Genomic DNA, 27,728 nt, shown 5'->3' on the forward strand with positions numbered 1-27,728 from the left:
AACTGGGTCAGTTCCTGACTTAGTAACTCAGTATTGTTTCAGGCATCTCTCTATGTTCATATGCATATATCTATTTTATTCCTTCTGACACAGTCATCAGTCAAACATATGTCCTATTATTTATTAACAATAACAGTATAATTTTATTAATTGAACTATAATAAAATGTATTAATTATAAAAGACATGGTATCACTAGGGTACAGGCAAAACTACTGTAAAAGAGGGACCCAAACACAAAAACTGAGCACCAGGGCAACCTATCTCTCTCTTTCTTAAGACAGTGCAGAGATGAGCATACCATGCAGCTGGGTGCAAATACAGAGAACAAACTGGTGATTGCCAGAGGGGAGGTGGCAACAGGTGAAATAGGTGAAGGGGGTAGGAGGTACAAACTTCTAGTTATAAAATAAATAAGTTATGAAGAAAAGGACTGCATAGGAACTACTACATATTTACCCAAAGTATATGAAAATACAGATTCAATGGGTTACATGGACCCCAATGTTTATAGCAGAATTATCAACAATAGCCAAGCTATTGCTGAAAAGAGTCCAAATGTCCATCAACCAATGAATGGATAGGGAAGATGTAGTATATATACAATGGAATATTACTCAGCCATCAAAAAGAATTAAATATTGACATTTGCAACAACATGGATGGAACTAGAGTGTATTATGCTAAGCAAAATAAGTCAGTCAGAGAAAGACAAATACCATATGATTTCACTCTATGTGGAATTTAAAATACAAAACAGACAAACCATATGGAAAGGAAAAACAAGAGAGAGGGAAACAAACCATGAGACTTTTAACGATAGAGAAAAAACTGAGGGTTGATGAAGGGAGGTGGATGGGGGATGGTCTAGATAGGTAATGGGTATAAAGGAGGGCACTTTGATGACCACTGGGTGCTATATGTAAGTGATGAATCACTAAATTCTAGTCCTAAAATCAATATTACACTATATGTTAACTAACTAGAATATAAACAAAAATTTGAAAAAGAAAAAAAAATAATTTAAAAATTTTTTAAATAAAAACTGAGTATAGGACTTGAATAGACATTTTTCCAAAGAAGGCATTACAGATGGCCAACAGATACATGAAAAGATGCTCAATATCACTCAACATCATAGAAATGTAAATCAAAACTACTATGAGATATCACCACACACCTGTCAGAATAGCTAAAATTAAAAGCACAAGAGGGGCGCCTGGGTGGCGCAGTCGGTTAAGTGTCCGACTTCAGCCAGGTCATGATCTCACGGTCCGTGAGTTCGAGCCCCGCGTCAGGCTCTGGGCCGATGGCTCGGAGCCTGGAGCCGGTTTCCGATTCTGTGTCTCCCTCTCTCTCTGCCCCTCCCCCGTTCATGCTCTGTCTCTCTCTGTCCCAAAAATAAAAATAAAAAAACGTTGGAAAAAAAATTTAAAAGCACAAGAAATGAATCTACAGTTATTTCAAAGTAAAGTTTTATTAAAAAATTAATAATAAAATAGATGATATTTTTTAATCCCTAAAGCAAAAACATAGAAGAAAATAATTAGCTTTGATGACATCAAAACTCAAGTTTCCTCCTTAATGACAGTCACCGTATACACGCAGAAGAGGACAGATGAGAAAAAGATATTTAAAACAACTGCCAATGGCCAGAATATATTATACAACTTGAGGAGAAATGAACAGGAAGTACTATGGAAAAATAAAGACTATGAAGACGCAATTCACACAAGGAGAAACTTAAAAGGCCAACAGATATATGAAAGATTTCTCAAAATCAAGTGTCATGAGGAAAAATGGAAACTAAAACAAAAGTGGGGCACTCATCTATGCCTATCAAAGATGAGAAAAGTGAGGAGGCCATGTGTGAGGGGAGATGATGCAGGGAGATCCACAGTGGAATACCATGTAGGTATCTATTGTTAACAAATTTCAGATTGAGGCTATAAGAACTAACAATGCACTTTTTTGGGGGTCTTAGGAGTTGCAATTCCAGGAGACACAGATTCAAGAGGAATTGAATGCATGTTCCAATTTGGGGAAGAAATTAGGGGTTATAAAGGCCAAAACTGCAAGGTTATATAAACTGTTTTTGAAAGAATTATGATTGATGCTGACAAAGTTTAAGCTATCTAATACATAGAAATGTTCCAGGATATGGTTAAGTGGTTAAGGCCCAAGTGTGAGAGTTCAGTTTCCATCAGGGTGTGGATGTGCATAAGCTCTGTGTTTCCAATGACCTCCCAGCTCCATTTTGGGACCCCCTTGCAATTATAACTCAATTTTGTAATTCTCTGTTCCCACTGTCCTCATGGCAAAATGGGCATGTACAGATTATAAGAGAAAAATTAAAAAAGAACCTGTTCCAGAGAATAATACTAGTTGTGTAAATTTAAAATAAAAACATGGGGCACCTGGGGGGCTCAGTTAAGCATCAGACTCGATTTCAGCTCAGATCATGATCTCATGGTTGGTGGGGTAGAGCCCTGAGTTAGGCTCTGTATAGTGTGGAGCTTGCTTGGGATTCTCTTCTCTCTCTCTCTCTCTCTCTCTCTCTCTCTCTCTCTTTCAAATAAATAAACATTTAAAATAAAATAAAATAAAAATATATTCAAATAAATAAACATTTAAAATAAAATAAAATAGGGGCCACGATCTCGCGGTCTGTGAGTTCGAGCCCCGCGTCAGGCTCTTGGCTGATGGCTCAGAGCCTGGAGCCTGTTTCCGATTCTGTGTCTCCCTCTCTCTCTGCCCCTCCCCCGTTCATGCTCTGTCTCCCTCTGTCCCAGAAATAAATAAACGTTGGAAAAAAAAAATTTTTTTAAATAAAATAAAATAAAAAAATTTTAAAATAAAATAAAAATATAAACTGCAACACAGACTTATCAAAGATACAAATGAATTTAATGATACATGTCAAAGCAGACAAATGCCATTGTGTGGGAGGAGAGTAGGATGAAGGGATGGAACAGGAATGGGACTTGACTTAGTAAAAAGCTGTTATCCTTAAAGATAAAACTGTCAGTTATTTTATCAGCAAAAAATGGGTTATTGGGGAATAGCAAAGAATAACAATTTAGGACAAGCAAGCTATGGCAAAACCATAGGCAAGTCTGGAGAACAAAGGAGAGAGCTGCTCTTTTACAGAGAAAAAGGGGAAGGTGGGAGGAGCTGTTATAAAAGCAAAGTCCATTGGAGCAAACTAGGAGTTCAAAGTACAGTGGCTTTTCATTCCAGGATGAGTGGTAACTTTATAATTAGCCTGTAGGGTGCAGAAATCTTATACCCCAAATAGGTAAATCCACAGATAGAATTCATATTGGTGGTAGAATGGGTTGAATAGTGTTCCCAAATAGATATGCTGAAGCCCTAAGCCCCAGTGCCTGTGAATGTAACTTTATTTGGAGATTAGGTCTTTGCTGATGTACTGAACTAGAGTGGGCCCTAATTCAGTAATGGGTATCTTTATAAAAAGAGAAGAGACACAGAGGGAAGGTAGCCACATGAAGACAGAGGTAAAGCAAAGATTGGAATGAGCCTGCCATAAACCAAGGAAGCTGGAAGAGGCAAGGAAAGATTCTCCCCTAGAGCCTTTGGAAGGATCATGGCTCTGCCAACACTTTGATTTCAGACTTCTGGCCTTCAGGACTGTGAGAGGATAAATTCCTCATGTTTTAAGACACCCAAATTGTGGTCCTCTGTTTAAAGCAGTCACAGGAAAAAAATACAAGCGGTCACCAGTGTCAAGGGGAGGCAGAAAGTAGGAGCAACTGTTTAACAGTTGCAACTGGGTACAGGGTTTCCTTTTCAGGTGATGGAAATGTTTTGGAACATTTCCGGTGAAATTGTTTAGAACTAAATAGAGGTTGCATAACATTGTGAATGGATTAAATGCCCCTAAAGGAGTGATAGGTATTAAGGAGGATGCTTGTGATGAGCAATGGGTGTTGTATGTAAGTGATGAATCACTGAATTCTATGTCTGAATCTAATACTACATTATATGTTAACTAACTGGAATTTAAATTAAAACTTGAAATAAAAAATAAATAAAATAAAAATAATGCATACGTACATACATCCTGCTGTGGTTTTGATTGATATCGAATTGAATCCATAAAATAAAACAGGAGAATTAACTATTTGAGACAACATGGATAGACCTAAAGGGTGTTATGCTAAGTGAAATAAGTTAGACTGAGAAACACATACCATAGGATTTCACTCATAAGTGGAATCTGAAAAAAAATGAATAGGGGGCAGCTGAATGGCTCGGTTAGTTGAGCATCTGACTCTTGATTTTGTCTCAGGTCATGATCCCAGGGTTGTGGGATCAAGCCTGGCATTGGGCTCTGGGCTGAGCTTAAGATTCTCTCTCTCTCTCTCCCTCTGCCCTTCTTCCTAACTCGTGCACTCGTTCTCTCTTTCCAAAAAAAAAAAAAAAATAAAGAATTAAAAAATAAAGATAAATAAACAGATAAAAAGTAGAATCAAACCTATAAATACATAAACAAACTGATGGTTGCCAGAGGGACAGGGGGTAGGAGGTTGAACAAAATGGGTGAAGGGGAGAGGGAGATACAGACTTCTAGTTATAAAATGAATGAGTTGCAGGAATAAAAGGCACAGCATAAGGAATAAATTCAGTGATATTGTAATAGCAATGTGTGAGGACTTGCGGGGAATATAGCATAATATAAAAACTTGTCGAATCACTATGTTGTACCTCTGAAACTAAAAAGCATTGTCTGATTATACTCAAATTTAAAAGAGTAAAAAAATAAAATTAGAGGACATATTTTTAAAGGAATACTTGAGGAGAACTGACAGCTAGTGAAGCTTCTGATCTGTGAATATGGTATAAGTCTACTTTGTATGTTGGCTTTAATTTCTTGTCCAAATATCTTATATAATTCCCTTATGCATATATAAGAAAATAAATATGGGGCGCCTGGGTGGCGCAGTCGGTTAAGCGTCGGACTTCAGCCAGGTCACGATCTCGCGGTCCGGGAGTTCAAGCCACGTGTCGGGTTCTGGGCTGATGGCTCAGAGCCTGGAGCCTGTTTCCAATTCTGTGTCTCCCTCTCTCTCTGCCCCTCCCCCGTTCATGCTCTCTCTCTGTCCCAAAAATAAAATAAAACGTTGAAAAAAAAAATTAAAAAAAAAAAAAAGAAAATAAATAGGAATTCTTATTTTTGCCCAGAAGAAGTAACATAACAGACACTCATTCTCACAATTGATGGAGATCTTTCCATGTCCATACATAGAGCATTCTCATTGTTTCATGACAAATAATACTGTACCTACATCCATAATGTGTCATTACATATGCAGCCAGCCTCCACAGATGTACTTTGGGTTTGTTTCCAACTATACTGAAGCTGTAATGAATGATGTTGGTTATTTGAGCAGCCAGCTCTAACTCCTCACTCCTCCTTTAACCTGGCATGTGGGCCACAGCCTTAATAGGGGTCAGGAACTCAGAAAATAGTCTGGCTCTGGAAGTGGTTTCTCCTAATCCAGCCCCCCATTTTCCAGTTTATGGGAGTGGGGAGTAAAGCTCCAGGGTAGCCCCTCCAGTCTCTGCCTCACCTTAACTTCATTTCTTCTGCTCCACTCCAGTTCTCCATCAGCATAGGTGACCGTGCATATATGCACACACTCACCAAGATGTAGAAGAAACCATTTTAAAGCCTGAGCTCTTGGCTCCTTCCCTCAAGATATCATGCTTGGATGACTACTAGACAGGAAAGAGCTGACCCAAGATACAGAGTACATGGAGACATGACCTGGTAGGAGTCTCCAGACACCAGACTCAGCTACTAGAAGTGAGCGACAGTGGAGACTGTATCCAAGGAGGGGCTGAGATATACCTGCCTAGTGACACACGCAGGCCTGTAGGAACCTCTCTATAGATCCCAGGGTGGAAAGTGGAGGAAGAGAAAGAGAAGAAAGAAGAGGGAGGGATGTGGGATTGCAGAACAGGGCAGGCAAGAACCTGAGGAGGCCAGGCTCCCTGCCCCTCCCCTCTCCAGAACTTCCAGCCAGAGTACCCTCATGTCCAGGCTGTTGTTGATGCTGTACTGCTGTCCTCCAGTTGGAAGTGATCAGAGCCATGCTTCTCTGCACGTCTGGACACATCCTCCTGATGCTGCAGGTGCTGCACCCCCAGTTCCACTTTCAGGTTACTATGGGCACACGGTGTAGCAGGAGTGGCAGAAGTCCTCTGACCTTTAAACACCCTTGAAACCAGGTGATCCTCACTGGCCAATTACCAACACGATTGGTTTTCCTATGTATATATAAAGGGGACCGTCGAGGAGCTGTGGGGGACAACGCGGGGGAGTGGGGGAAGCTGTGACAATGGCCGTGGGAGCCGGAGCCCGAGGCTGAAGGGGCGGGGCTGGAACTCCAGCTGAGCGAGGCGGGCTGAGGTCGCTGATGCGCTGCCTTCCCAAAGCTGAGCTCTCTCGCTCTCCCCGGTTGGCGCCAGACCACCGACCCCACAGCTGCAGACCGACTCCGGGGAAATCGACGCCCTAGGGACGCGCGCAAGGCTGGCGGACACCGGCTGGCGGTCGTCGGGAGCGCGCACGTCTGGACGCCGCCGCGGACAATGCTGCTGCTGCTGCAACTGCTGTCTCTACTGCGGGAGCTCACGGCAGGTGACTGGGCGGAGAGTCTGGGGGCCAGGGGCAGAACCCCAATCGTTGCCCAGCAGAGCGCGGGTGGGGCTGGGGGAGGCAGGGAGAGATAGGCCACTTCCGGGTTTGGGGAACGAGGATGGTGGGAGAGCCGACCCAGGATTGTAGGAGACGCTAGGCCCTGCGTTAGAGCTCCTGTTTGCTGGCTCCCACGGTTACACTGGGATATGGATTAGAGTATACGGGAAACCGGCGGGACGTGGGGTGCTGGCGGTGACCCTGGCCTGGGACGCAGCCGATGCCATACCTTCTTGGGAGTGCCATTGGGCACATCTGTTGGACGCCACTCGGTTTCTGGGGCCAGGTCCTCCAACAAGGCCCTGGTGAAGCCCTTGTGGAGTCAGGAATGTGAGAGCGGCTGGCACTTCCCCTGCTATCTAGCTGGGGCAGGCGCCCGCCCTTCGCGGTAGTCTCCCTGGAGCCTTAGCGAGGCTCTGTTGGGTTACCCGAGCATCCCCTGGCGTGGGTTGTTGGGTGAGGAAGATTTCTCTGACCTGGTCCGGAATTTCCATTCTTTCCCAATTTTAATTCTTCCAGCATTGGTAGCTGGGCCTGACATCATCCTGGACTCCCCCACCCCGCCCCCGGCTCCCATAGGGCACTGCCCATCCGGGCCGCATGTATACCCGAACATTTATTAGCACAGGCGGGGAAATGTCCACCATCATAGAAGTAACAATAGCTGGTCACCCTTACGCCAGGCTCTATTTTAAGTACTTCACATACAAGAAGCCATTTCAACTCACAGAACACTTCTCAATTTACTGTTTACAGATTTAATGTACGGCTCAGGACGCTAGGTGGCAGGATCAAAAATCGGATTTTTTTTTTTTTTTTTAATGTTATTTTTGAAGGAGAGAGAGACCATGAGCGGGGAAGGGGCAGAGAGAGAGGGGGAGACACAGAAGCTGCGGTGGGCTCCAGGCTCTGAGCAGTCAACATAGAGCCTGATGCAGGGCTGGAACCCAGGAACCGTGAGATCATGACCTGAGTTTTTAAGTCCAACACTTAACCGACTGCGCCACCCAGGAGCCCCAAAAGTCGGAATTCTTAACCTTTTCTATGCCTTAGGCCCGGTCCCAGAATGTTTTCAATACATAAAATGAAATATATAAGATTACAAAGGAATCTGATTGTTTCTACAAAGCTATTAAAATCTTTTAAATAGAAATATAAATGTGTGAGATGTAGAATGTATGCTTCTAAGTTAACACGTTTAATAACGCACTGAATAGCAACAATTCCCAGAATTTGTAAGTAGTGAGATTAAAGCATATTTCCAGGTGTCTGCAACAACTGGATTGTGATTCAAAAACACCTGTGACTTCTGTCTGAGAACAAAGCACAGGCCCTGCTAATCCTGCTGAGCTTTGTTGCCTTCATTCATCATGAGAGAAAAGCTAAATTTCAGCCAGAGGTTAGTGAAAATAAAGAGGTTATTTTTTTCCCTCCAAGTTGAGGCTCCAAAACTCAACAGGATGCATCTACAGAAGGATTCAGCCCTCAGCTCCCCATGGAAAACACTTGAAGGAGAATCAGCTTGGATGTCTGGGAAGAAGATTGGGGAAGAGTTTGGTCCTTGGAATAGTGACCCCAAGGGCATGGGCCACTGTGTCTCTGGGCCAAGATTGTATAACCAGTCTTGGTTTTCAAGTTACATACAGCCTCTAGAGATTCTACTTACAGCACCCCCAAGTCCTCAGGTGTGATACAGGGGCATATGGGTGATTCTAGTTCTGCGTGGCAGGAATGGTCATGAGTGTGGGCACAAAGGCCCTGTAGCCTTTGTAGGGAATGGCCGGGATTGACTTAGGGAGACAGAACTCCAAACCAAAGAGGAGGAAAGGAGTGGAGGATAACCAAACTGTGTTTACCAAACGGGGTTTACCAAACTGTGGGAGGGAGATGGCACACAAGAGGGGAGGTAGCCAGAGGTTTTTGGCTGCCTGCTCACAACACTCCTGGATGCCAGTCTTTCCCTTTAGAAGCTAGGGAATGAGGAAGTGGCTTTCATGGGGCAGTTATCATGAGTGCTGCAGCAGGGAAGTTTGAAGTGGCCCAAACCTTAGAGGACTTGTTGAACTAAAGAAAGCTGGACCCCACCCCCAGAGCTTTTGATTCAGTAGGGCTAGGTTGGGTCCTGCAAATTTGCATTTCTAGAAAATTCCTAGGTGATGTTGATACAGCTGGTCCTGGAACCACACTAGATTCACTAGCCTAGAATGTTCTTTCCTCCTCACCAACTCCACTGCCTGGTAACTCACAGCTGGTGAGATCCCCTCCAGGTTTCAGCCTATAAGGCCCCTGACCCCAGCACATTCCCACCCCAGGGTGTTTCTGGAGCCTGGTACTTCCTGCACCACAACGCTCATCAGCCCTGCTCACCTTATTGGACCTACTTATTTAATTGTTCAATTGCCACCTCCTTGTCAGACCTGAGCTTCCTTGGGCCCATGTCTGTCTTGGTTTCTCTCTGTCCCCACACACACCCCCACCTAGCTCAGTGCCTAGCTCATAGTAGTAGGTGCTCAACAGATGTTTGCCAAATGAGTAATGTCACAAGGGGAGAGGTCAGGACTGGCCCAGGTGAGCAAGTGTACAAAGCTGGGCAGGGCCAGGCAGAGCCAAGAGGGCATGGGCTCTTCACCTGGCAGCACATGAGCATTACCTGGGAGGTTTCAGTGCCTCTTCCCTCCAAACCAACCAAATGTGTGTCCGTAGCAGAATTGTCAAAGCTGCCAGGAGGTACAGGGGCAGCTGGTTGGAAAACCTCTGGCAGAGGTATGAGCAACCCAGCCCTGGTTTCCCTCTTAAGTGGGAACAGCCTACCTCACAAAAATGCAGTAAAAATATCATGAATTAATCCTTATAAAGCTCTGGCACCAAGACCCAGAACTCAGCCCTTTTGGTTTTATACTTGCATGCTAAGGAAGTTTCTGGTCATTCCTGAGGCAAGGCTCCTATGTCCCTCTTCCCTTCCAATGTGCCTCTTTGTCATTTCATGCCATCTCTCCAAGCAGAGACAAGGATGTGCAGGATGTTTATGCCTTGAGATTCATATTTCCCTTTTCCTTCTCCCCCATGCAGAGAGTCCCTGGGGGCTGCCTGTGGTAGCTGATGGCCCAGCTTCCTTAGCAAAGGTGGTGATGGCAGAACTGGCTGACCTGAAGTTAGAAAACAAGCCATGGCCTGGAGGTAAGGCTCTGCCCATGTGATGAAAAAGGAGGCAAGATGGCAGAGACCAGGAGCTCCCCCCCCACACACCCCCCAAGCTTACAGAAGGGCATGTACAGTCTGGGAACCTGGTAGACTGTCTTTGCTTAGGTAGGGGACACAGAGGCCATACCCTCTGGAAGGTACCCCAGGGGGGCTTCACTTAGGTATCTTTCCCCACCCTCATCCCCCCCATACTCCAGCTCTCTTTTTCCCATGCCCACCTCTCCCTACCAGATAGGAAAGAACTAAGGCTAAGAAAATGATGTCCACAGAACCCTTCCTCCATGCCTATACTTCTTTGTGTTTATTACCTCACCAAATGCTCCAGTGGAGCAGGTCACAGAGGAAGAAACCAAAGCCGGAAGCTGTGAAATAAGGTCACACAGCTAGAGAGTTGTAATCCACATGGATTGTAGGGAGGTGGGGCAGATACAAAAACGTCTACAGAGATTGGGGCAGGAAAGGGGTAGGGTACCTCATTCCCCACCATAGTCAGAGAAAAAGGGAGGCTGTGCATAAGAGGGCAGGACTGCCCCTTTTGTGTGTGGGGGGTGGGAGGGGTGGGTAATGTGGCCCAGTAACCAGGAATCAGCAGTGAGGGAAGGGGTGGATGATGACACAGAGCCTTTGGTAGCAGTGGGCATGTGGCCACTTTTGTGCCCCCAGCCAGCCACACACTGTTAGTCTTTATAATGTGTTCACTAAAGGGCAGGTGCAGGCCAGGGGACACTTTGAGAATCTGAATAATGCAGTCTGGCCCTGCTTTTTGCTACTGGTGTGAGCTTGGCAGTTGACTTTGCCTCTTTGGGGCTCAGTTTCCCCAGAGACAGGAATAGTAGTGGCACAATACCTGCCTGATAAAATTGTCATGAGGGTTAATGGAGCCAAAATTTTGTAAAGTGCTCAGGACAGGGCCCAACACCTAAGTGCTTTATAACTATTTTGTGATTTAAAAAAATAATACATTGATAGACTTCCCCTCATTTTTTAAACTAAAGTAACTGGCTACTAGAGCAGCTAATATTAATAAATAGAAATGTTACCTAGGAAGCAAATTGTGCACTTGCCCCAACGAAACAACCAGATGTGTGTTGGTGTCTTTCCTGCAGGCCTGAACTTGGATCTCTTGTTCTTTCCCACCTTCCCACACCTAGGAAAGAGCATGTCAGCACCTGTGCGGCCTCTTTGCTTCAGTGGTGGGAATACCAGGGTCCCTGCACCCTCACTCTGCGTTCCCCAGGCCTCAGTCTTAGTGGCAGCTTAAAGACTGGCACAGCTTTCAGAGGACATCTCTCTTCCCAGACTGTGCATCTTTCTCTCCTTTTCAGGGCAGCAGAGCCTCCAGAGCTCATGGGTTTGAACTGCCCACCAAACTCACAAGACACAACAGACTTTAGTCTCATGTTATATGTATTTGTTTTCTATAGCTGCTATAACAAGGGGACCACGGGGTGCCTGGATGACTCAGTCGGTTAAGCGTCTGACTTGGGCTCAGGTCATGATCTCACTGTTCATGGGTTCGAGCCCTGCGTCCGGCTCTGTGCTGACAGCTCAGAGCCTGGAGCCTGCTTCAGATTCTGTGTCTCCCTGTCTCTCTGCCCATCCCCCGCTCGTACTCTGTCTCTCTCACAAAAATAATAAATAAACATTAAAACAAAAATTAAAATAAAAGGAGGGGGGGACCACAACTTGGTAGCTTAAGACAACATACATTTATTCTCTTAGATTTCTGAAGGTCAGAAGTCCAAAATGAGCTTCACTGGGCTAAAACTAAGGTGCCACAGGAGAGCTCCCTACAAAGGCTCTCAGGAAGAATCCATTTCTTTGCTTTTTCCAGCTTCTAGAGCTGCATTCCTTGGCTCATGGCACCTTCCTGCCTCTTTCTCTGTTCCATCTTCACATCATCTTCTCTGATAGTCATGGAATCTTCCTCTGTCTCCGTTTCATAACAACACATTTATGGCCTGCCTAGATAATCCTGGATGATCTCCCCATCTCAAGATCCTTAATTTTTTATTTCTTTTTATTTTTTATTTATTTTATTTTTTAACCTTTTTTATTATCTTTTTTTACAATCATCATTAAGCTCAAGATCCTTAATTTAATCACACCTACAAAATCCCTGTTACTATATAAGGTAACATTCATAGGTTCTAGGGATATCTTGTGGGAGTGGGGGGCATGATTCAGCTACCATACTGTACTCCCTTAGTTGTGGAGGAGGCAGGACAGAAACTACAACATGCATGGCTTCCCCACCACTCAGGAGGCCCAGCAGCTACCCAAGGGCACAGGCTCTTTGCCCTCCATCACCCCACAAACAAGCAGAGCTTCTGCAGATCACAGCCAAGGAGAAGGTGGGTCACCTTAACATAGAGAAGCCACAACCTCTGTTCCTTTCAAGGCCTGCATGCCTGTTTACAGCTCCCAACCCAGGAGCATCCCACTAATCTTAACTCAGTGGTTTGCAAGGAAACAACACCCTGAGACTCAGTCATTTCCCAAGAGGCCCACACCAGTCCAGACCTGGTATCAGTTCTTCACTCAAACACTTTCAACGTTGGTCCCTCTCACCTCCCATAAGGAGGTTTCATCAGTGTGAGAAAAGGGCTCCTCTGTATTCTTCCTAAGCTCAGAAAAAGCAGGCTTGGGGCACCTGGGTGGCTCATTCGGTTAAGCATCCAACTTCGGCTTATGTCATGATGTCACAGTTCATGAGTTCGAGCCCTACATCAGGCTCTGTGCTGACAATTCAGAGCTTGGAGCCTGCTTCAGCTTGTGTCTCCATCTTTCTCTGCCCCTCCCTGCTCGCTCTCTCTCTCTCTCTCTCTCTCAAAAATAAATAAACATTTAAAAAAAAGAAAGAAAGAAAAAGAAAAAGCAGGCTCTGGGGAGAGAATCTGGGCTCTTCCCTTTCTAGTTACGACTTTGGGTGCTGTACTTGCCCTCCCCTGGGCTTCAGTTCCCTCATCTGCGAAACAGGGCCAATCACATCAACTTCTCGGGTTTATCCTAAGGATCAACTGAGATGGTGAATGAAAAGCAGTTAGACTGGTGTAGGGCACACAGTGGTCACTGTCCAAAACTGACAGCTCTGATCATCATCATTGCCCTTCATGTTCTTGTTTTTTGTCCAACTCAGTAAACGCTGGAAGTGTCCACTGTATGCCAGGCATGGTGTTCTTCCAAGACCCGTGGAAACACTAGTGGCACAGTCAGATGTATTGCCCGCCTTCATGGAGTTTCATAGGGAGCCCAGAGACCCCTGAGGGATATCTGGGTGGAATCAGAAGGGGTTCCTGGAGGAAGGGACGCTGACCTTCAAACCTGAGGGCTGAGGAGACATTGGCTGAGAGAAGAGAGGGAGCAGCAGGAACTGCAGGTACAAAGCGCCTGGGCAGAGTTTGATGTGGTTATAAGATAGCAGAAGGAGTTGTGAGGATGGGGATGCATTTGACTCATCCCTTAATATCTGAATATTCAAATGTTAACCACCTGTTGTGTGCCAGCAGCTGTTGCAGGCTGGGAAAGAAGGATGATCCTTTTTTTTTTTTTTTTTTTTTTTTTGAAAGAGAGAGCACAAGCGAGAGGCAGAGAGAGAGGGAGAGAGAATCCTAAGTAGACTCCATGCTGTCAGTGCAGAGCCCAACACAGGGCTCAACCCCATGAACCCATGAGATCATGACCTGAGCCAAAATCAAGAGTAGGATGCTTAACCGACTGAGCAGCCCAGGTGCCCCAGGAGAATGATCCTTACAGTAATCTCTGCCCTTGGGGAATGGATGTTACAGGGGAGAGACAGACTATGAACAAGATAAACAGATAAAGTGCATGTTCTCTAGGAGGTGGTAATAATGCCCTAGAGAAAAACACTGTTGGGAGTGTTGGGGTTGTAAGTATTTAACAGAGTGGGCAAGGAAGGCTTTACTGGGAAAGCAGCATTTGAACAAAACCTGTTTTTTTTTTTTTTTAATGTTTATTTATTTTTGAGACAGAGAGACAGAGCACGAATGGGGGAGGGGCAGAGAGAGAGAGGGAGACACAGAATCTGAAGCAGGCTCCAGGCTCTGAGCTGTCAGCACAGAGCCTGATGCGGAGCTCGAATTCACGGACCATGAGATCATGACCTGAGCTGATGTCGGATGCTTAAACGACTGAGCCGCCTAGGCGCCTCCTGAGCAAGACCTTTTAAAAAATTAAGGGAGTGAGCCCTGGGTGAATCTCTGAGAAAGGTGGACTGAGGTTTTTTTTTTAAAGATACAGCATTTGTTTTCGTAGCTTGAGTCAGGCCTGGCTGCTAAATAGATTTCATCTCCAGCATCAAGTTGAATGGATGAGTTGGTGCTTCTGGAGATAGTGGAGAACAAATATTAGGGCAGCATTTGGACATAAAGAGAAGAGATGACTAGCACTGTCTGCTACGGGAACAGGAGTAAGTGGAGAGTGCAGTCAAGATGCCACCAACTTGGCAGCAATGGTTCAAACCAGGAGTGATGGCTCAGCTTCATCAGGCATCTCTGGGGAATGAATAACTTCACGTAAATTAAGCTTAAAAACAATCAATTTTTTTTAATCATACCTTTTTTATTGTGAGACGGAAAAACAGTAATCATACTTACAGAGATGAGTGTAAAGCATGAGCAAGTAAGCCTGAGTCAGGAGCTGAGAAACTTCCTAAAAATAAAGTCCACAAGCCTGAGCAAATAAACTTTGGCCTCAGTGTTTGCTTGCTTGCCTGATTGATTGATTCTTTATTTAAACTATTTGGATACACTTATTTTCTTAACTGCAATTCTCAGTTCTTGCTCTTACTGATAAGCAAATTACTCTGGATAGGTTTCCACCGCCAATCCCATCAGTCACCCAACCTGTGGTGCAGATCCTGGCAGTGCATAGGAGCCTTATTGTTTCATATCTTCACAGGGACGCACTCTCTCCACTACCACTACCTGGCCCTATCAGAGCCAGGCCCGGGCCTTCCTCAGTTTCTGGCTGTAGGCTACGTGGACGACCAGCCTTTCATCCATTATGACAGTCGTGTGGACAGAGCCAAGCCCCAGGCCCCGTGGATGGCAGCTGTGGACACCCAGTACTGGGAAACAGAGACCCAGAAGCAGAGAGCCTGGGCAAAGGTGCAGCAGGTGGAGACATGGACTGTGATGGGCTACCACAACCAGAGCAGTGGTGCGTCAGAGGCTCCTGCCACCCCACATCCTCCTTCCTTCATACTTTCAATGCTGACCCTCTGGGCAGCCATGCCCTTCCAGTTGGGAACAGAGGTCACTCCACTGAGCCCATAAGAGGGTACAAGGCATGCTCCTGATGCATAGCTTTCCCACCACAAGGACCAAGCAGGGGCCATAGGGGCCTTCAGAATAAGTTGTGGCTCCAGTGGCCAGCCCATTGGGCTAGCACAGCAAGCATCCACAGAAGTTAGGGACTCACAACACCTCCCCTTCAGCTACCCATGGTTCCAGACCTCTGCAGACTGGCAGAGGCAGAGGCTTTTCCCTACCTCATCCCTCATCCTCACCAAACACTTAAATCACACCCACCCACCAGGCTCTCAGACACCAACTCTGCCATGCAGGGAGGGAAACCAAATGAACTTGAACTAGGCAGACAGCTCAGGGTGGGAAAGAGAACCTAGTTAAAGACCCCTGCTCTACCCAGTGTTAGGTATAGCATTCTCTCAGGCTTCTGCTTCCTTATCTCAGCAAAGGCTAGCTCATGCCTACTGATGGCTGCTGCTAATGCTGCATGTGTGCTTGTGGGGCACTTGTTCTCAGCCCTTTCCCATCCTGTCCCTGGAAACCCAAACTGAAGCCTCAGGTCCCAGATGCCTCAGAGGGAGTAGATTTAAAAGCCCAAGGCTGGGACAAGCTATACATTAGCCCAGGGGCCCCAGAATAATAAGCATGACCAGCCCCCAGGTGCTGTGGCAGCAGCCAGGTTCACATTTTAACATCTCTTTCACATCTCTGAAATTGGGGTGTGATTTCATCTTACCACGAGTGTATTTTAAGGACATCTTACTTCCATAAGTAGCAGAGTTTTCCTTCTAATAACAATGCCTGTAGTTATGTATGCAAGTGTTCTCACGTGAGAAGCCCAACAGGTTTCTCAGCCCTGGCCTGCTCATGAAAATTACCCAGGGAGCATTTTTTTGTAAATGGCACCACTCTGACCCCCTCCCATCCTTCAGAGGCACCCATGGGTGGTGGGCTTCTCCCCAGCCTCAGGGATACAACCTATAGCCCAGGCAAACCGCAGCCTGCTTGCCCACATGCCCAGGCACACACAGCACTCAGCGAACGTTCGGCTGTGAGATCCGGGAAGACGGCTGTACCAGCAGCTTCTGGCAGTTTGGCTTTGATGGCCAGGACCACCTGTCACTGGACCTGGAGACCCTGAGCTGGGTGTCAGCCAAGCCTGTGGCTGTGCAGACCAAGCGTTGGTGGGAAACAGAGCGCTGCTATGCCGAATACGACAAGGCCTACCTGGAGGGCCTCTGCCTCACTTCCCTGCACAGGTACCTGGAGCTGGGCAGCCAGAGCCTCACCCGGAAAGGTAAGGCGCAGCCTGTGGCAACACAGAGGGGCCCACACTCCCGTTCTCGAGGATCTTGGTGGGGTGAGGAGATAGGCTGTGTTTCCCTGGCTCAGACAAGCCCAATTGGCCCCAGAAAGAAGGCTGACTAGCCAACACCTTCCTCAAGTAGGGCAGCACAGAAGCTTGGACCTTGGGCCCTCATTCCAGGTGAGGTAGAATGGGGAGTTCATGCCCCATGATATGGTCTTGGTGAATGAGGCTCTGACTCTGGGCCTCATTTTATTCATCTATAGAATAAGTAGGTTAAACTAGTTGGCTCATAAAGTCCTTTGCGGGTTTAACATCCTGTGGTTCTCCTTGGGAAATGCACCTCAGGCCCCAGGGGATAGCATCCATCACTAGGCCAGTCCCTGGACTACTGGGGACTGTCAGGGAATCTGAGGCTCTTTGTCCCCACACCCCTCATGCTAAACATGCTCCTCAGACTCCAGGTGCATCCTAAATTCTTGACTCCAGCCAGCGGGGCTGGAGATACAAGGACTAGGATGGACCCTAGGGAAGGTGGGTGCATGGGGGTGCTGAGGCAGAGGCCTCACTGGCTACTAGTGGGTAGGGCTGGTCAGAACACCCAACACACCATGGATGTTCAGTGATGGACTGGTGGGATGTGAATCAGCTGAGGCAATGGGGAGGACATTCCTTGAAGGGAAGGCAGGGAAAATAACATCAAGAGAAGATGTGATTATGAGAGTAGAGTGTGTGTGTGTGGGGGGGGCGGTGGTCAGGGCTCAGGTACTGGAGCCTAGCCTGCAGATCCACGTCCTGGCTCCAGGAATGGCTAGCTGTGTGACCTTAGGCAAGTTACTTGCCCTTTCTGTGCCTGAGTTTCCTCATTAGTATTACAGGGATGGTAACAATAGCCCCTGCCTCCAAGAAGCACCATATTGGTGTTTTAAATGAGTGTTGAGCTCTCATCCAGCAGCAGGAGGATGTTCTACACACATATCACCTGATGAATTCATCAGGAATCTCCACAGAAACAGAACCAACAGGATATGTTTAGAGAGAGAGAAAGAGAAAGGGACATATTTAAGGAATCCGCCCATGTGATTGTGGAAGCTCGGGAGTTCCAAGATCTGCAGTTGGCAAACCTGGAGACCTAAGGGAGCCAGTGTTTCAGTTTGAAACTATAGTCAGGAAAAGACTGATGCGCCAGCTGAAGGTATTTCTTCTTACTCAGACTTTTTGCCCTGTTCAGATCTTCAAGTGATTGGATGGAGTCCACTCACATTGGGGACAGCAATCTGCTTTACTGAGTCTACTGATTCAGATGTGAATCTCACCCAGAATAATGCTTGAGCAAATGCCTAGGCACAGTGTGGTCCAGTAAAGTTGACACATAAAATGGACCATCACTCACGGATTATGTCATTTGGAACAATCCTGAGAGGAAAAAACAAAGAATCCCCATCCGGCCCTGAGAGACTGGAGGATTGTGGACAGGAGTCAGGCTGGGCTTCAATTCCAGGCTGTCTGGCTCCAGAGCTACACACATGACCACCTCCTTCCAAAGTGAGGGCAGGACCATCCTTCTTGCCTTCACTTCTTGTTAGACACCTACCATGTGCAAGAAGTTATGGAGGAAGTACGTAAAGTCTCTGAGAAAGCCACAGGGTTTCTGTGGGCAGAAGGGGTGTCCTCCACCCTGGAAAATGCTAGAGCAGCCCAGGATCAGGCATGAGGAATGAGCAGAGAGCAGCTTCTCACCAGCTTTCTTCCCTCAACCTCTCTCTGCAGAGCCGCCCAAAGTGCAGGTGACAAGACACACAGCTGAGGATGGGAGCATCACACTGAGATGCTGGGCCCGGGGCTTCTACCCACGGGACATCTCATTGAGCTGGTGGCTGGGGGAGGACGAGCTGGTTCAAGAGACCGAGTATGTGGAGACACGCCCTGGTGGAGATGGTACCTACCAGACATGGGCGGCCGTGCGGGTGCCAGCCAGGATGGAGAATGGGTACATTTGCCATGTGCAGCACTCCAGCTTGAACCATACACTCACTGTGGCCTGGGGTGAGGAGATGGGCTTGGCAGAGGGGATGAGGAGGAGCAGGGGAGGGTCCCAGGGAACCCAGAGACAGTCCCATGGCATGGGGCTGGTGCCCCCTTTTCTCTGCCGTCCTTAGAAGCACCCTCTCATCAGTGGATAACCAGTGCCAAGGTTGTCTCCATCATCTTCACCATCACTTTCTTGCTGGTGGCTGGAGTTTTGATTTTCATCAAGCAGTACTCTCAAGGTAGGTAGGGAAGAAAAAAGTAGTGGAGGGTCCTCACAGCCAGCTCAACCCTATAGGGAGGAATGCTCTGCTCCCATCCCTTCCACCAGAACTGTTCTCTCTTGGGGAGAAGCAACTACTATTGAACACCTGTCCCCATCTGTGGAAAAGCCCAAGTACCCCCACCCAATAGCCATACATTGCCCTAAAGACACTGTGGATCACACAGCCAGGGAAGACCACTAGGATTGACCTTCAAAAGACCCGAGAGGGGGAGAGGGAGTGGAAGGTGGGTACCTGGGACCCCCACCTCTGCCTACCACCCACCTAGTCTCTCCTTTTGTGTTCTTTTTCCCATAGCCAGGAATAAGGAATCTTGCAAACAAGCCCCAGGTGATTGTGGGATGGGTGGGTTGGGGAGAGGAAGCCCCAGGTGCTCCCAAGCATGGCTAAGATGCCTGAAAACCAAAACTGGAGGCAGGGTGGTGGGCGGAAGCTTTCTGTCTCCAGCATGGCCTCATCCCTCACCCTCTGCTCCCTCCCACCACCTGGGAGCCAGGTGGAGGGGGCAGGGAGCACTCCATTGAGCCACTGCTGAGTTTGGGAGAGGGCTGGGGAGCAGTCTGGATCACCTCCCTACTTTCTCCCTGCAGGTGGAGAGGAGCCTCATAATTCCCAAAACCCAATGAGCGTGGAGACTGCTCAGCTGCTCTGCTGACACAAGTTCACTGTCACAGATCAAGGAGGTGTTTTATAGAGGGTTTGGGGGCATCCAGTGTGCTAGCTGGCTGGCAGTGGTGATCCAACTCTGAAGGGCCCACCCCACCTCAAAACTGAGCCCTCCTCAGCTCCATCAGCCTCATCACAAGCAGTCTGGGCCAGTAAGATTTGCCATCTTCCTGAAGTCCTTTTAAAAGTCTAATTGTCTCCAGTTTGGGGGCGTGGGAAGGAGGGCAGTAATAATTCCTCAGATCGGTTCACACTTGACAATTTGCACGATAATTTCATGTAAAGTGTAAATCCCACCTGAGCCTCTCAGGTACTCTGTGAGTTCGGTGATGGTATTCTCACCGCCACTTCCCCAACATGGAAACCACAGCTATGGGAAGTTAAGGAAGAACCAGAAGAACAGTCAAGGAGTTATGGGGGCAGCATGGCCAAATGCCTACCTCCTTTTATAAATGTGTTCTTGTGTGTATGTATATTTTCTTTTATAAAGAAGATTGGAGTGTTGGGGGGTGTGAGGATATGTGGTTCCTGCAGGGTGAGGGTGGGTGTGTGAGGACAAGGGGGTCCATGATGTGTGTGATGGTGTGTAGGGAGTGACGGTGTATGAGCGGGGGCGGGGGTGGCAGGGGGTGACTTTGTGTGTATGAGAAGTTCAAGGGACAGGTGCCCAGGGACCTGTTAGCCCAGGGCAGCTGAAGGATGGAAAACAATACAGTCAGCATTTTCCATCCTGTCCTCTTGAATGGTTTGGATTTTTACAATAAGTACATGTTACTTTTACAATAAGGGGAAGAGAAGTTTCACTATGTCCTGTGGAAATGCTTGTTAAGAATTCTTGTTAAGGATGTGTCTGGGAAGGTCCAGCCTCTCCTTCTCTGAATTTCAGTATAGCAGAAACCCTACGTCTCCTTTGTGAATAAGAATCTCCTGGGGAGCACACATTTTTGTTTATTCAGAGAGCAGTTCAAGTCTCATGGCCGGCCAGCAGATGTGCAAAGGGAGAGGACTCCAGAGCCACAGCAGAGGGACCACTCCACTGGCATAAAGGACACAAGCTTGGGCCCTTAACAGGGCACCCTCTGCCTCTCTGTAGAGCCCCAAGGCATGACTAAGCCTCTTGTGGGGATTTCTGAAATCTTCATGTCTGCAGCCCTGGGAGGCCCCAAGCTGAAGGATGTGAAAGATTTGTGATACTAGACAGATTCAGCCTGCCCTGGTAGCCTGAAGAACCTCAGCAGTGAGCTTGCAACTATGTGATTGCACTGAAAATGTGTCTCTAATGTCTGTCTGCCTGTCTTAGTGCTGCCATCAGGATCCATGCTGTGCTGGTTCTGAGCACTTTTACATGTACTAAACTGTGTGATCCTCATAACACGCCTGTGTGGGAGAATTAATAATCCTGTGCTACAGGTGAAGACATTGAAGCCCAAGGTCCTATGGCTGGTTTGTGCCAGAGCCAGGACATGAAACCAGGAAGTCTGTGGCTACAGTCTGGGCACTTCACTACTGCACCAAAAACCTCAATGACATCTGTGCCATTCTGTAAATGGGTACGTAAGCACAAATCTGCAATCCCTTATCTGCAATTGTGAAAATCCTAACCCAAAACCAGAAGTTCCTTCCTTATTTTGGCACAACCTGAAGTGAAGTGAGGCTATTTATAGGCCAGTGTGCCTTTTCACAATTTTCCACAGATATATTGATATATTTGATTATGGAGTGGTGCCCCAGACAAACTCTGGAGATGTTATGTAACATTCAGCATCTGTAATTTGGCATTTTCTAAAGCCCAAAGAATTCTAAATTCTTAAATACATCTGGCCCCCAGGGTTTCAGGTAAGGGCTGTGGACCTGTATTAATAAGATTTTGTGATAATAAATATTTTATTTTTACACTTGTCTGTACAGTGAAAATGTTGAGGCACAAGGTGGGTCTGGCCCACACCAATGGAAGGCACAAGTGCCTGTGCTGACCTTTGAAGATGTGCTTAGGATCTCCAGAGCAAAGGTCAAAACTCCATCCCTGAGGAGCATGAGGGCCCAGTGTATTTGTGGAGAAGCAGATGGGAGGAGGCTCTGGTCAGTCAGTCTCACTTTGAATTAGTATAGCTATGTCACATTTCTGTCCCCCTACCCCCAAAGACATCAGGCTCCTTCACCCACAGCTAACTTTACCCACCCCATCCTCCAGCATTGGTCCTGCCTAGTAAAGCATAGGCCTTAGACCAGCAGTTTGTGTGGCTTCTTTGATACAGAGGGTTTGTAAATTCAGGGAGCCTTAGACGAGGTACTCATCCCACTGACACTGGCTTCTATAAGTGTGAGCCTTGGGCAGAATGGGCTAGAATTTCCTGTTCAGTTCTGCGCATCTCTATGTGCAGAACTCTGAGAACTTCTTGGGCTGCAGGATTGTAGGACCATCTCTCTGATGAGGAGAGAGGGCAGAAAGGCCATGGACTGATACAGTTTCAGAACAGTGCCTACAGGATGGCAGCAGAGCCCCAGCCACCTGCCACAACCCAAAGGGTAGGGTCACCACTTATCAGAGTGGCCTCATTGGCTACTTGGTTTAGAAATTGCCTGAGGGCTTGGGCTATGCTGTCTGTATCTGCCCTAGATAACCATTCCTTTTTTTCACCTCACTTCCTTTTCCTGATGGCCTTCCTCAACCTCCACCTACCTGACCTTCCCGGTAGTTGGGAACCTGACATCTGCATGGGAACCTGGGACTCTGGGGACAGGGCCTGGTAGACAAAAATATCTTGAGGAGAGGGGTGGCCACTACACTGCCCCCTAACATGGGGGGGGGGCTATTCTCCCCTTTCCTGAGTCCTACTAACCCAATAACTTCTAGTTCACACCCCTGAAAGAATCTGATCTTCTTGTTGCCAAGGGCACCACCATTCTGACCTTCAGGAAGTATCTGCTCTATAACTGGATTATGAGATCTTGGCAACTGAGCATCCTTCACCTTTATTTTGTTTCAATCATATTTCCTTTACAGACTAGTTCAGTGTTTTGCCCATGGAACCATAAAATAAATTTTAGACCTAAAGGAACCCCATATAGCACCCTACAAGCCCCTGATAGGTTGACACACTCTCCCCCACAAACCCCATGATCATGCCACCTCTTTCTGCTTCTCATGTTAGAGTCCTTCCTGTCCAGGATGTCAGCTGTCTCCAGTGCACAGCTCTCTTTCTCTTCCACCCACACCCCAAGCATAGTCCAGTGCACCTGCAAAACCTGAGACAAAGGAACATGCACCAGCACCTCATGGCCAGGTAGGAGGTGAACCTGGGAGTCCTGAGTCTAACTCCCCAGAGGGATGAACAGGCCCAGAAAATAGGGTGGTCTCGCTTAACCCAGGCCTTGCTCCCTCTCCCATTTTTGTTTCTCTGCTTAGCAATGGCTGGTCAGTGATCTCAACCAAAAGACAGGGGCTCTGGACCCAGCAGGACCAGCCTAGATGCCCTGCCTGCCTACCTCCCTGGTTCTTTCCTCAGCCACTCCTGCCTGGAGAGAAGCTTGTGAGAGGACAGAAGGCAAACACAGAGGGAGTTAATCTGAGCCCCAAGTGTTCCCCTGGGTGCCCCCTGATTACTACCACAGTCTTAGGAGTAGACAGAGGCAGGAGGGCAAGTGAGGAGGGTTCTAAGCACACTTGGAAGCAGTAAAGGGGCCTACAAATCTGGCAAGGACAGGAAGACAGCTTTGCAAAAAATCACAGACCCACAGGAATAGCAACCTTCTCACCCAGCAGGGCAATACTTCCACTAGCTGCTCCTGAGAACTGCCTCTCTCTCTCAGCCCAGACTGGCCTGGCCTTGGGTCAGAACCATGGGATCTCCATCCACAGGCCATCCCCTCACTCACAGAGGCCAAGACATCTTCCCCACGGGAGGAATGCTACATCAGACTTCTCTAGTCTTCAGGCTGCACTGAGATACCCCTCCACTGACACAGATCTTACCTGCTAACCCTCTGGACTCTAGTCCCAAACCACGACTTTTTCCAGACCACCATATTTAGGGCAGAATTCAGTGTGGCCTGGAATTGTGCTTTGTGATGATTCGAATGAATGAATGCATTGATTAATAAATAATAAATTATGAGTATTCGATGAATATTAGCTTCTATGTCCACCAAATACAAGGCTTCCTTACAGGCCATCCCCATTGCAGCCTCAGTCCTGTAAGTAACTGCAATGTTCCAATCCTAGAATGCCACACCTACTCTCCCCACAGCCTCCAGGAATTCTCTGAGACTTGTGCTCAGGTCATGCTCCCAGAAGCCCTCCTAGCCATCCCTGCTCTGAGGTTCCATGATGCCCACAGCACATGTCTCTCGGGTGTGTCCAGGCAGTCAGGGCCTGGCCAGCAACAAAGACCAGGAGGAAGGCCCAGTCCTGGATGAGTCTTTTTTTTTTTTTTTTAATCCCCTAACTTCCTGAAGAAGCTCACAGACCAATGTAAACAGAAGAGGATTGAAGACACAGGCTGTTTCATTTGTGTCTCTTTAGCCTTGCCCCTAGACTGCCACGTAACTGAATAGTAAGTTCCAGAATGGAATCACACAGCTTCACCTCAAGACAAACAGCTAGGGAAAAGGGAGTCAGTCTGCCAGTCTGCCCTATGCCAAAAGGCTGACCCTCAGGTTTCTCTAGTCCTGCTTCCTGGCCACATTGACGGAGCCACATGCTAGAGCAAATCCAGGACAGGGAGAGATCCAGAGAGCCAAAGCATTGCAGTGAAAATGGAGGAGAAGCTGAGCCTGAGTTAAGGAAGATGAAGGCTGTGCCAAAACTCATTTTCCCTTCACAGAGTACTAAGCTCAGAAGGCAAAATCTGTCCTTGCAACCACCTCCTGAGACATTTGCCTGGGAAGAAACAGCCAGCAGGAGGGAGCTAGGGAGTGTCTGAGAATGTTGGGAGCAGGGAGAATATTGCAGGCTCCAAGTTAGACCTGACCATGAATCAGATGGGGATTGGGGGGTTGGGAGGGTGGATTCTTACCCACACAGGCTCCCTGATCTTCCCCACCAAGACACCAGAGGAGAAGACACAGGGGAACTGTCCTGGATTATATGTCTTCCATCCAGCATCTGTCCCCATCAGGAAATGGGGTGCCTGGCACTCATCATCTTCAACTCTAAAGGCTAGCTGGAAAGGAGGTGGTGAGGTGAAGAGAATGCCCTTTGAAAGAAATGAGTTGGGGGACAGGTTGAGCTTGAGGTGTCCCCTAAAATTCCTGATAATGACAACAGGCTGCTCCTGAGATCCCTAACTTTGTGTGCTGCCTGAGGACTGGTACCTCATGCTAGCTGACCTGGTCTGCTCTGGGGAGGTGCCAGCAAGGAGAGGCCTGGGGTAGCACTCCAGAGGCCTAGTTACTACCTCTCACTCAGCCTCAGTGTCCCACTCTGGTCCAGCCCCACCCATCCCAGTGAAATAACCAAAGTGCAGGGGGCTCTTAATTCCAAGGTTTAAATAATAACAGTTAAGTAGGATGTACTCAAAACTAAACCTATGTATCCCTCTGACCTAGTAACTTGACTCCTAAATCTTACATCCAGAAGAAGAAAATCCATACATATGTTCACTAAATGACAGATTCAAGTGTTCAAAGCACTGTTCATAATAGCCCCAGACTGGAAACAACCCAAATGCCTCTCAACAGAAGAACAGGTAAACAAATTTGCTCTACTTACACAATGGAGCAGTTATACCAAATTGGAATGAAGAATTTACTACTACATACAACAGCATGGATGAATCCCCTGGACATTAAGTAAAATGAAAGAAGCCAAGCATAAAAGCACACATTGTATGTTCCATTTTGGTGAAGTTCACAAAAAGACAAAACTAATCCATGGCTACAGAAGTCAGGATAGTGCTTGCCTGCTATGGGGAATGAGTGGAAGTGGACATGGGATTTCTGGGGATGCCCATTTCTTGTTCTCAATGTATAACTTTGAAATTTTTTTGGAGCTATAAATTTATGATTTGTGCATTTCTGTATGGATGTCACATTTCAAGTGGAGGGGAGTGAAAGAACTACCAGTATTTCTGGAGTCTATAACAGTGACACCACCCACAAACCCACAACCAGACTCAAGGCAGACCTACTGGTCACACTCACCTGTCCAGCTAGGTCCTTTGTAATCTGACTCAAGAAGGGAGTGCTAGGGAAAGAGTCTGGCTCTTGAACCCAGAGGGGAGAAACAAGCCAGAATCACATCAAAAGACACTCTAGAGATCCTCTATTCCATGCCTCCTAGCCCAGGTGTCAGCAAACATTTTCTGTAAAGTATCAGAGAGTAAATATTTTAGATTTCTCTGGCCACATATAGTCTCCATCCACATATTCATCTTTATTGAACTCCTTTAAAATTTAAAAACCATTCTTGAGGTGCCCTGGGTGACTCAGTCAGTTGAGCCCCTGACACTGGATTTTAGCTCAGGTCATGATCTCACAGTTCGTGGGATTGAGTCCCACTTTGGGCTCTGTGCTGACAGTGTGGAGCCTGCTTGGGATTCTCTCTCTCCCTCTCTCTCTGCTGTGCCCCACCCCCACCAACTCATGCATGCATGCTTGCACTCTTTCTCTCAAAATAAATAAACTTAAAAAAATTTTTTTAATTTAAATTTAAATTTAAAAAAATTAAAAATAAATAAAATTTAAAAACCATTCTTACTTCTTGGGGTTTACAAAAAGAAACTGAGGGCCAGATTTGTCAACCCCTGGGCAACATAACCAATGCTAGACTGCCTCTCTAGTACCTCTGACAAATGGTCCCCAGTGTCTGTGACAAGGGCTTGCCTTGTTACCATGAACTGGAATTTAATTATCTGCAGTTGAACTCTTGTGTGGGCTTCTCCAACCTAAAAATTCTGCTAGGGGCACATGGCTGATTGGGTCCAAAGAGCATGCAACTCTGAGCAGCCCCCTCTTCTTTTGTTCTACTCCCCAGCTGGTTCCCCTACCATTCTATGTGTAGGGTACAACCTGCATTCAGAGATGGGTAAGTATTTAAGCCCTGAAATGCAGTTTCAGTTCTTCTTGTTCAGATTTCCCCTCATGGCTCCTCAGCTCGGTCATGACCTCTAGGAAGGCTCCCAGATTGTATACTGGGAATTTACTTGTTAGTTTCCTAACAAATAAACACTACCAATAGATGCCCCACTGTAGGCAGGCCAGGCCTGGGTTTCAACTCCCTCCCTCTCCAAACATAAGGTTTTCCAAACCACTAAACGACAGGCAGTAGGATATTTTTCACCACAGGGTCCCAATCTCCTGACGCTTCAAAGAGGAGGACTTTCTTCTATGGCTCATCTACTACAGGAAGGGCATATAATAGTAGGTGATGGGGATACAAAGATAGGCCCAGTAGGCACTGTTCCAATTACTTTACAGATGTCAATTATTCCAACTCCACAACAACTCTAATATACGTGTGCTACTGTCAACTTTATTTTGCAGATGGGGATATAGCAGCACAGTTTTTAAGAAACTAGTCCAAAGTCACACACAGAGTTAAGTGACAGAGTTGGAGTGCTAACACAGTCTGGGACGAGCCTCAGGGAAGCATCTCCTTCAAGAGGTTATGCCTAGGCAGAGACCTGAAGGATAATTAAGGAGCTATATCTGGGTGAACCAGTGAAACAAAAGCCTTCCAGGTGGAAGAACATGCCCAAAGACATAGAGGCCAACAGCCTAGCATGAGTGTGTCAGACTTCCATTTCAGGTGGATGGTTCTGGTGGCTTCAGGATGGACTGAAATGAGGGCAAATGACCCTTTAGGAAATGTATCCAGTTGGAAGCTGATAGGGTCAGATCTAGGATGACAGGAAGAGATAGAGAAATCGGCTTAGGTTTGGGGAGATAAAAATCAGCAGGACTTGATGGTTGCATTTTGTTGTGTTTGTTTACTATTTATTCAGCAGATAGGCTGTATGTTCAGCATTATGATAGATGAGCTGCATGTACAATGTTAACAGCACATTTACCATCCCTGCTCTGTAGAATTTACAGTTCAAGTTTGGGCTCAGAGAGGGACAGCAGGGGTTCCAGGGTGCCTTGAAGATTCCATTAGGGCAGGTGGTGTTCCTCAAACCAAATAGTGACCAATTAGTGAGGGGTGCAATCATACCAGTGGATCTTGAACAGCATTTTACCGAAGCAAAATAGAATAGAACATATCAGGGTGCCTTGACTGCCATAAGGGAAAGAACAATTTTCAGAAATCTT

At 46.9% G+C, this 27,728-nt stretch overlaps 1 protein-coding gene and 1 long non-coding RNA gene across 5 annotated transcripts; both read left to right on the forward strand.

The window, feature by feature from the left end:
* The first annotated feature begins 5,604 nt into the window (after positions 1-5,604).
* LOC121016637 (H-2 class I histocompatibility antigen, Q10 alpha chain-like) lies at positions 5,605-19,982 on the forward strand. 4 transcript variants are annotated; one of them, XR_005784390.1, is made up of 9 exons: positions 5,605-6,158; positions 6,495-6,666; positions 9,793-9,900; positions 14,845-15,105; positions 16,216-16,491; positions 18,271-18,546; positions 18,660-18,770; positions 18,860-19,142; positions 19,403-19,982. XR_005784390.1 is itself a non-coding variant. In XM_040454335.1 (9 exons), the coding sequence occupies exons 1-9, from the start codon at positions 6,117-6,119 to the stop codon at positions 19,465-19,467; spliced, it is 1,344 nt and encodes a 447-aa protein (XP_040310269.1). In that variant the 5' UTR covers positions 5,605-6,116; the 3' UTR covers positions 19,468-19,982. The 4 variants fall into 4 exon arrangements, 3 of the variants coding, with proteins under 3 accessions (XP_040310269.1, XP_040310270.1, XP_040310271.1); XM_040454335.1 differs by having other exon boundaries at positions 19,110-19,142; XM_040454336.1 differs by lacking the exon at positions 18,860-19,142.
* Positions 19,983-20,079: 97 nt separating this feature from the next.
* LOC121016639 (uncharacterized) lies at positions 20,080-23,605 on the forward strand. The gene is made up of 3 exons (XR_005784391.1): positions 20,080-21,028; positions 22,631-22,762; positions 22,885-23,605. It is a non-coding gene; the product is annotated as an uncharacterized LOC121016639 (long non-coding RNA).
* The last annotated feature ends 4,123 nt before the right edge of the window (positions 23,606-27,728 follow it).

Source organism: Herpailurus yagouaroundi, unplaced genomic scaffold (genome assembly GCF_014898765.1).
Source record: "Herpailurus yagouaroundi ecotype Mexico unplaced genomic scaffold, PumYag 212, whole genome shotgun sequence".
NCBI lineage: Eukaryota > Metazoa > Chordata > Mammalia > Carnivora > Felidae > Herpailurus > Herpailurus yagouaroundi.

What these genes read in the sequence shown, in the direction of transcription:
- LOC121016637 (XM_040454335.1), top strand. Translation starts at nt 6,117, where the DNA reads ATGCTTCTCTGCACGTCTGGACACATCCTCCTGATGCTGCAG. An exon ending in ACATCCTCCTGATGCTGCAG is followed by an intron (nt 6,159 to 6,494) that starts GTGCTGCACCCC and finishes GGTTGGCGCCAG; the next exon opens with ACCACCGACCCCACAGCTGC. An exon ending in CCAGAGCCTCACCCGGAAAG is followed by an intron (nt 16,492 to 18,270) that starts GTAAGGCGCAGC and finishes CTCTCTCTGCAG; the next exon opens with AGCCGCCCAAAGTGCAGGTG.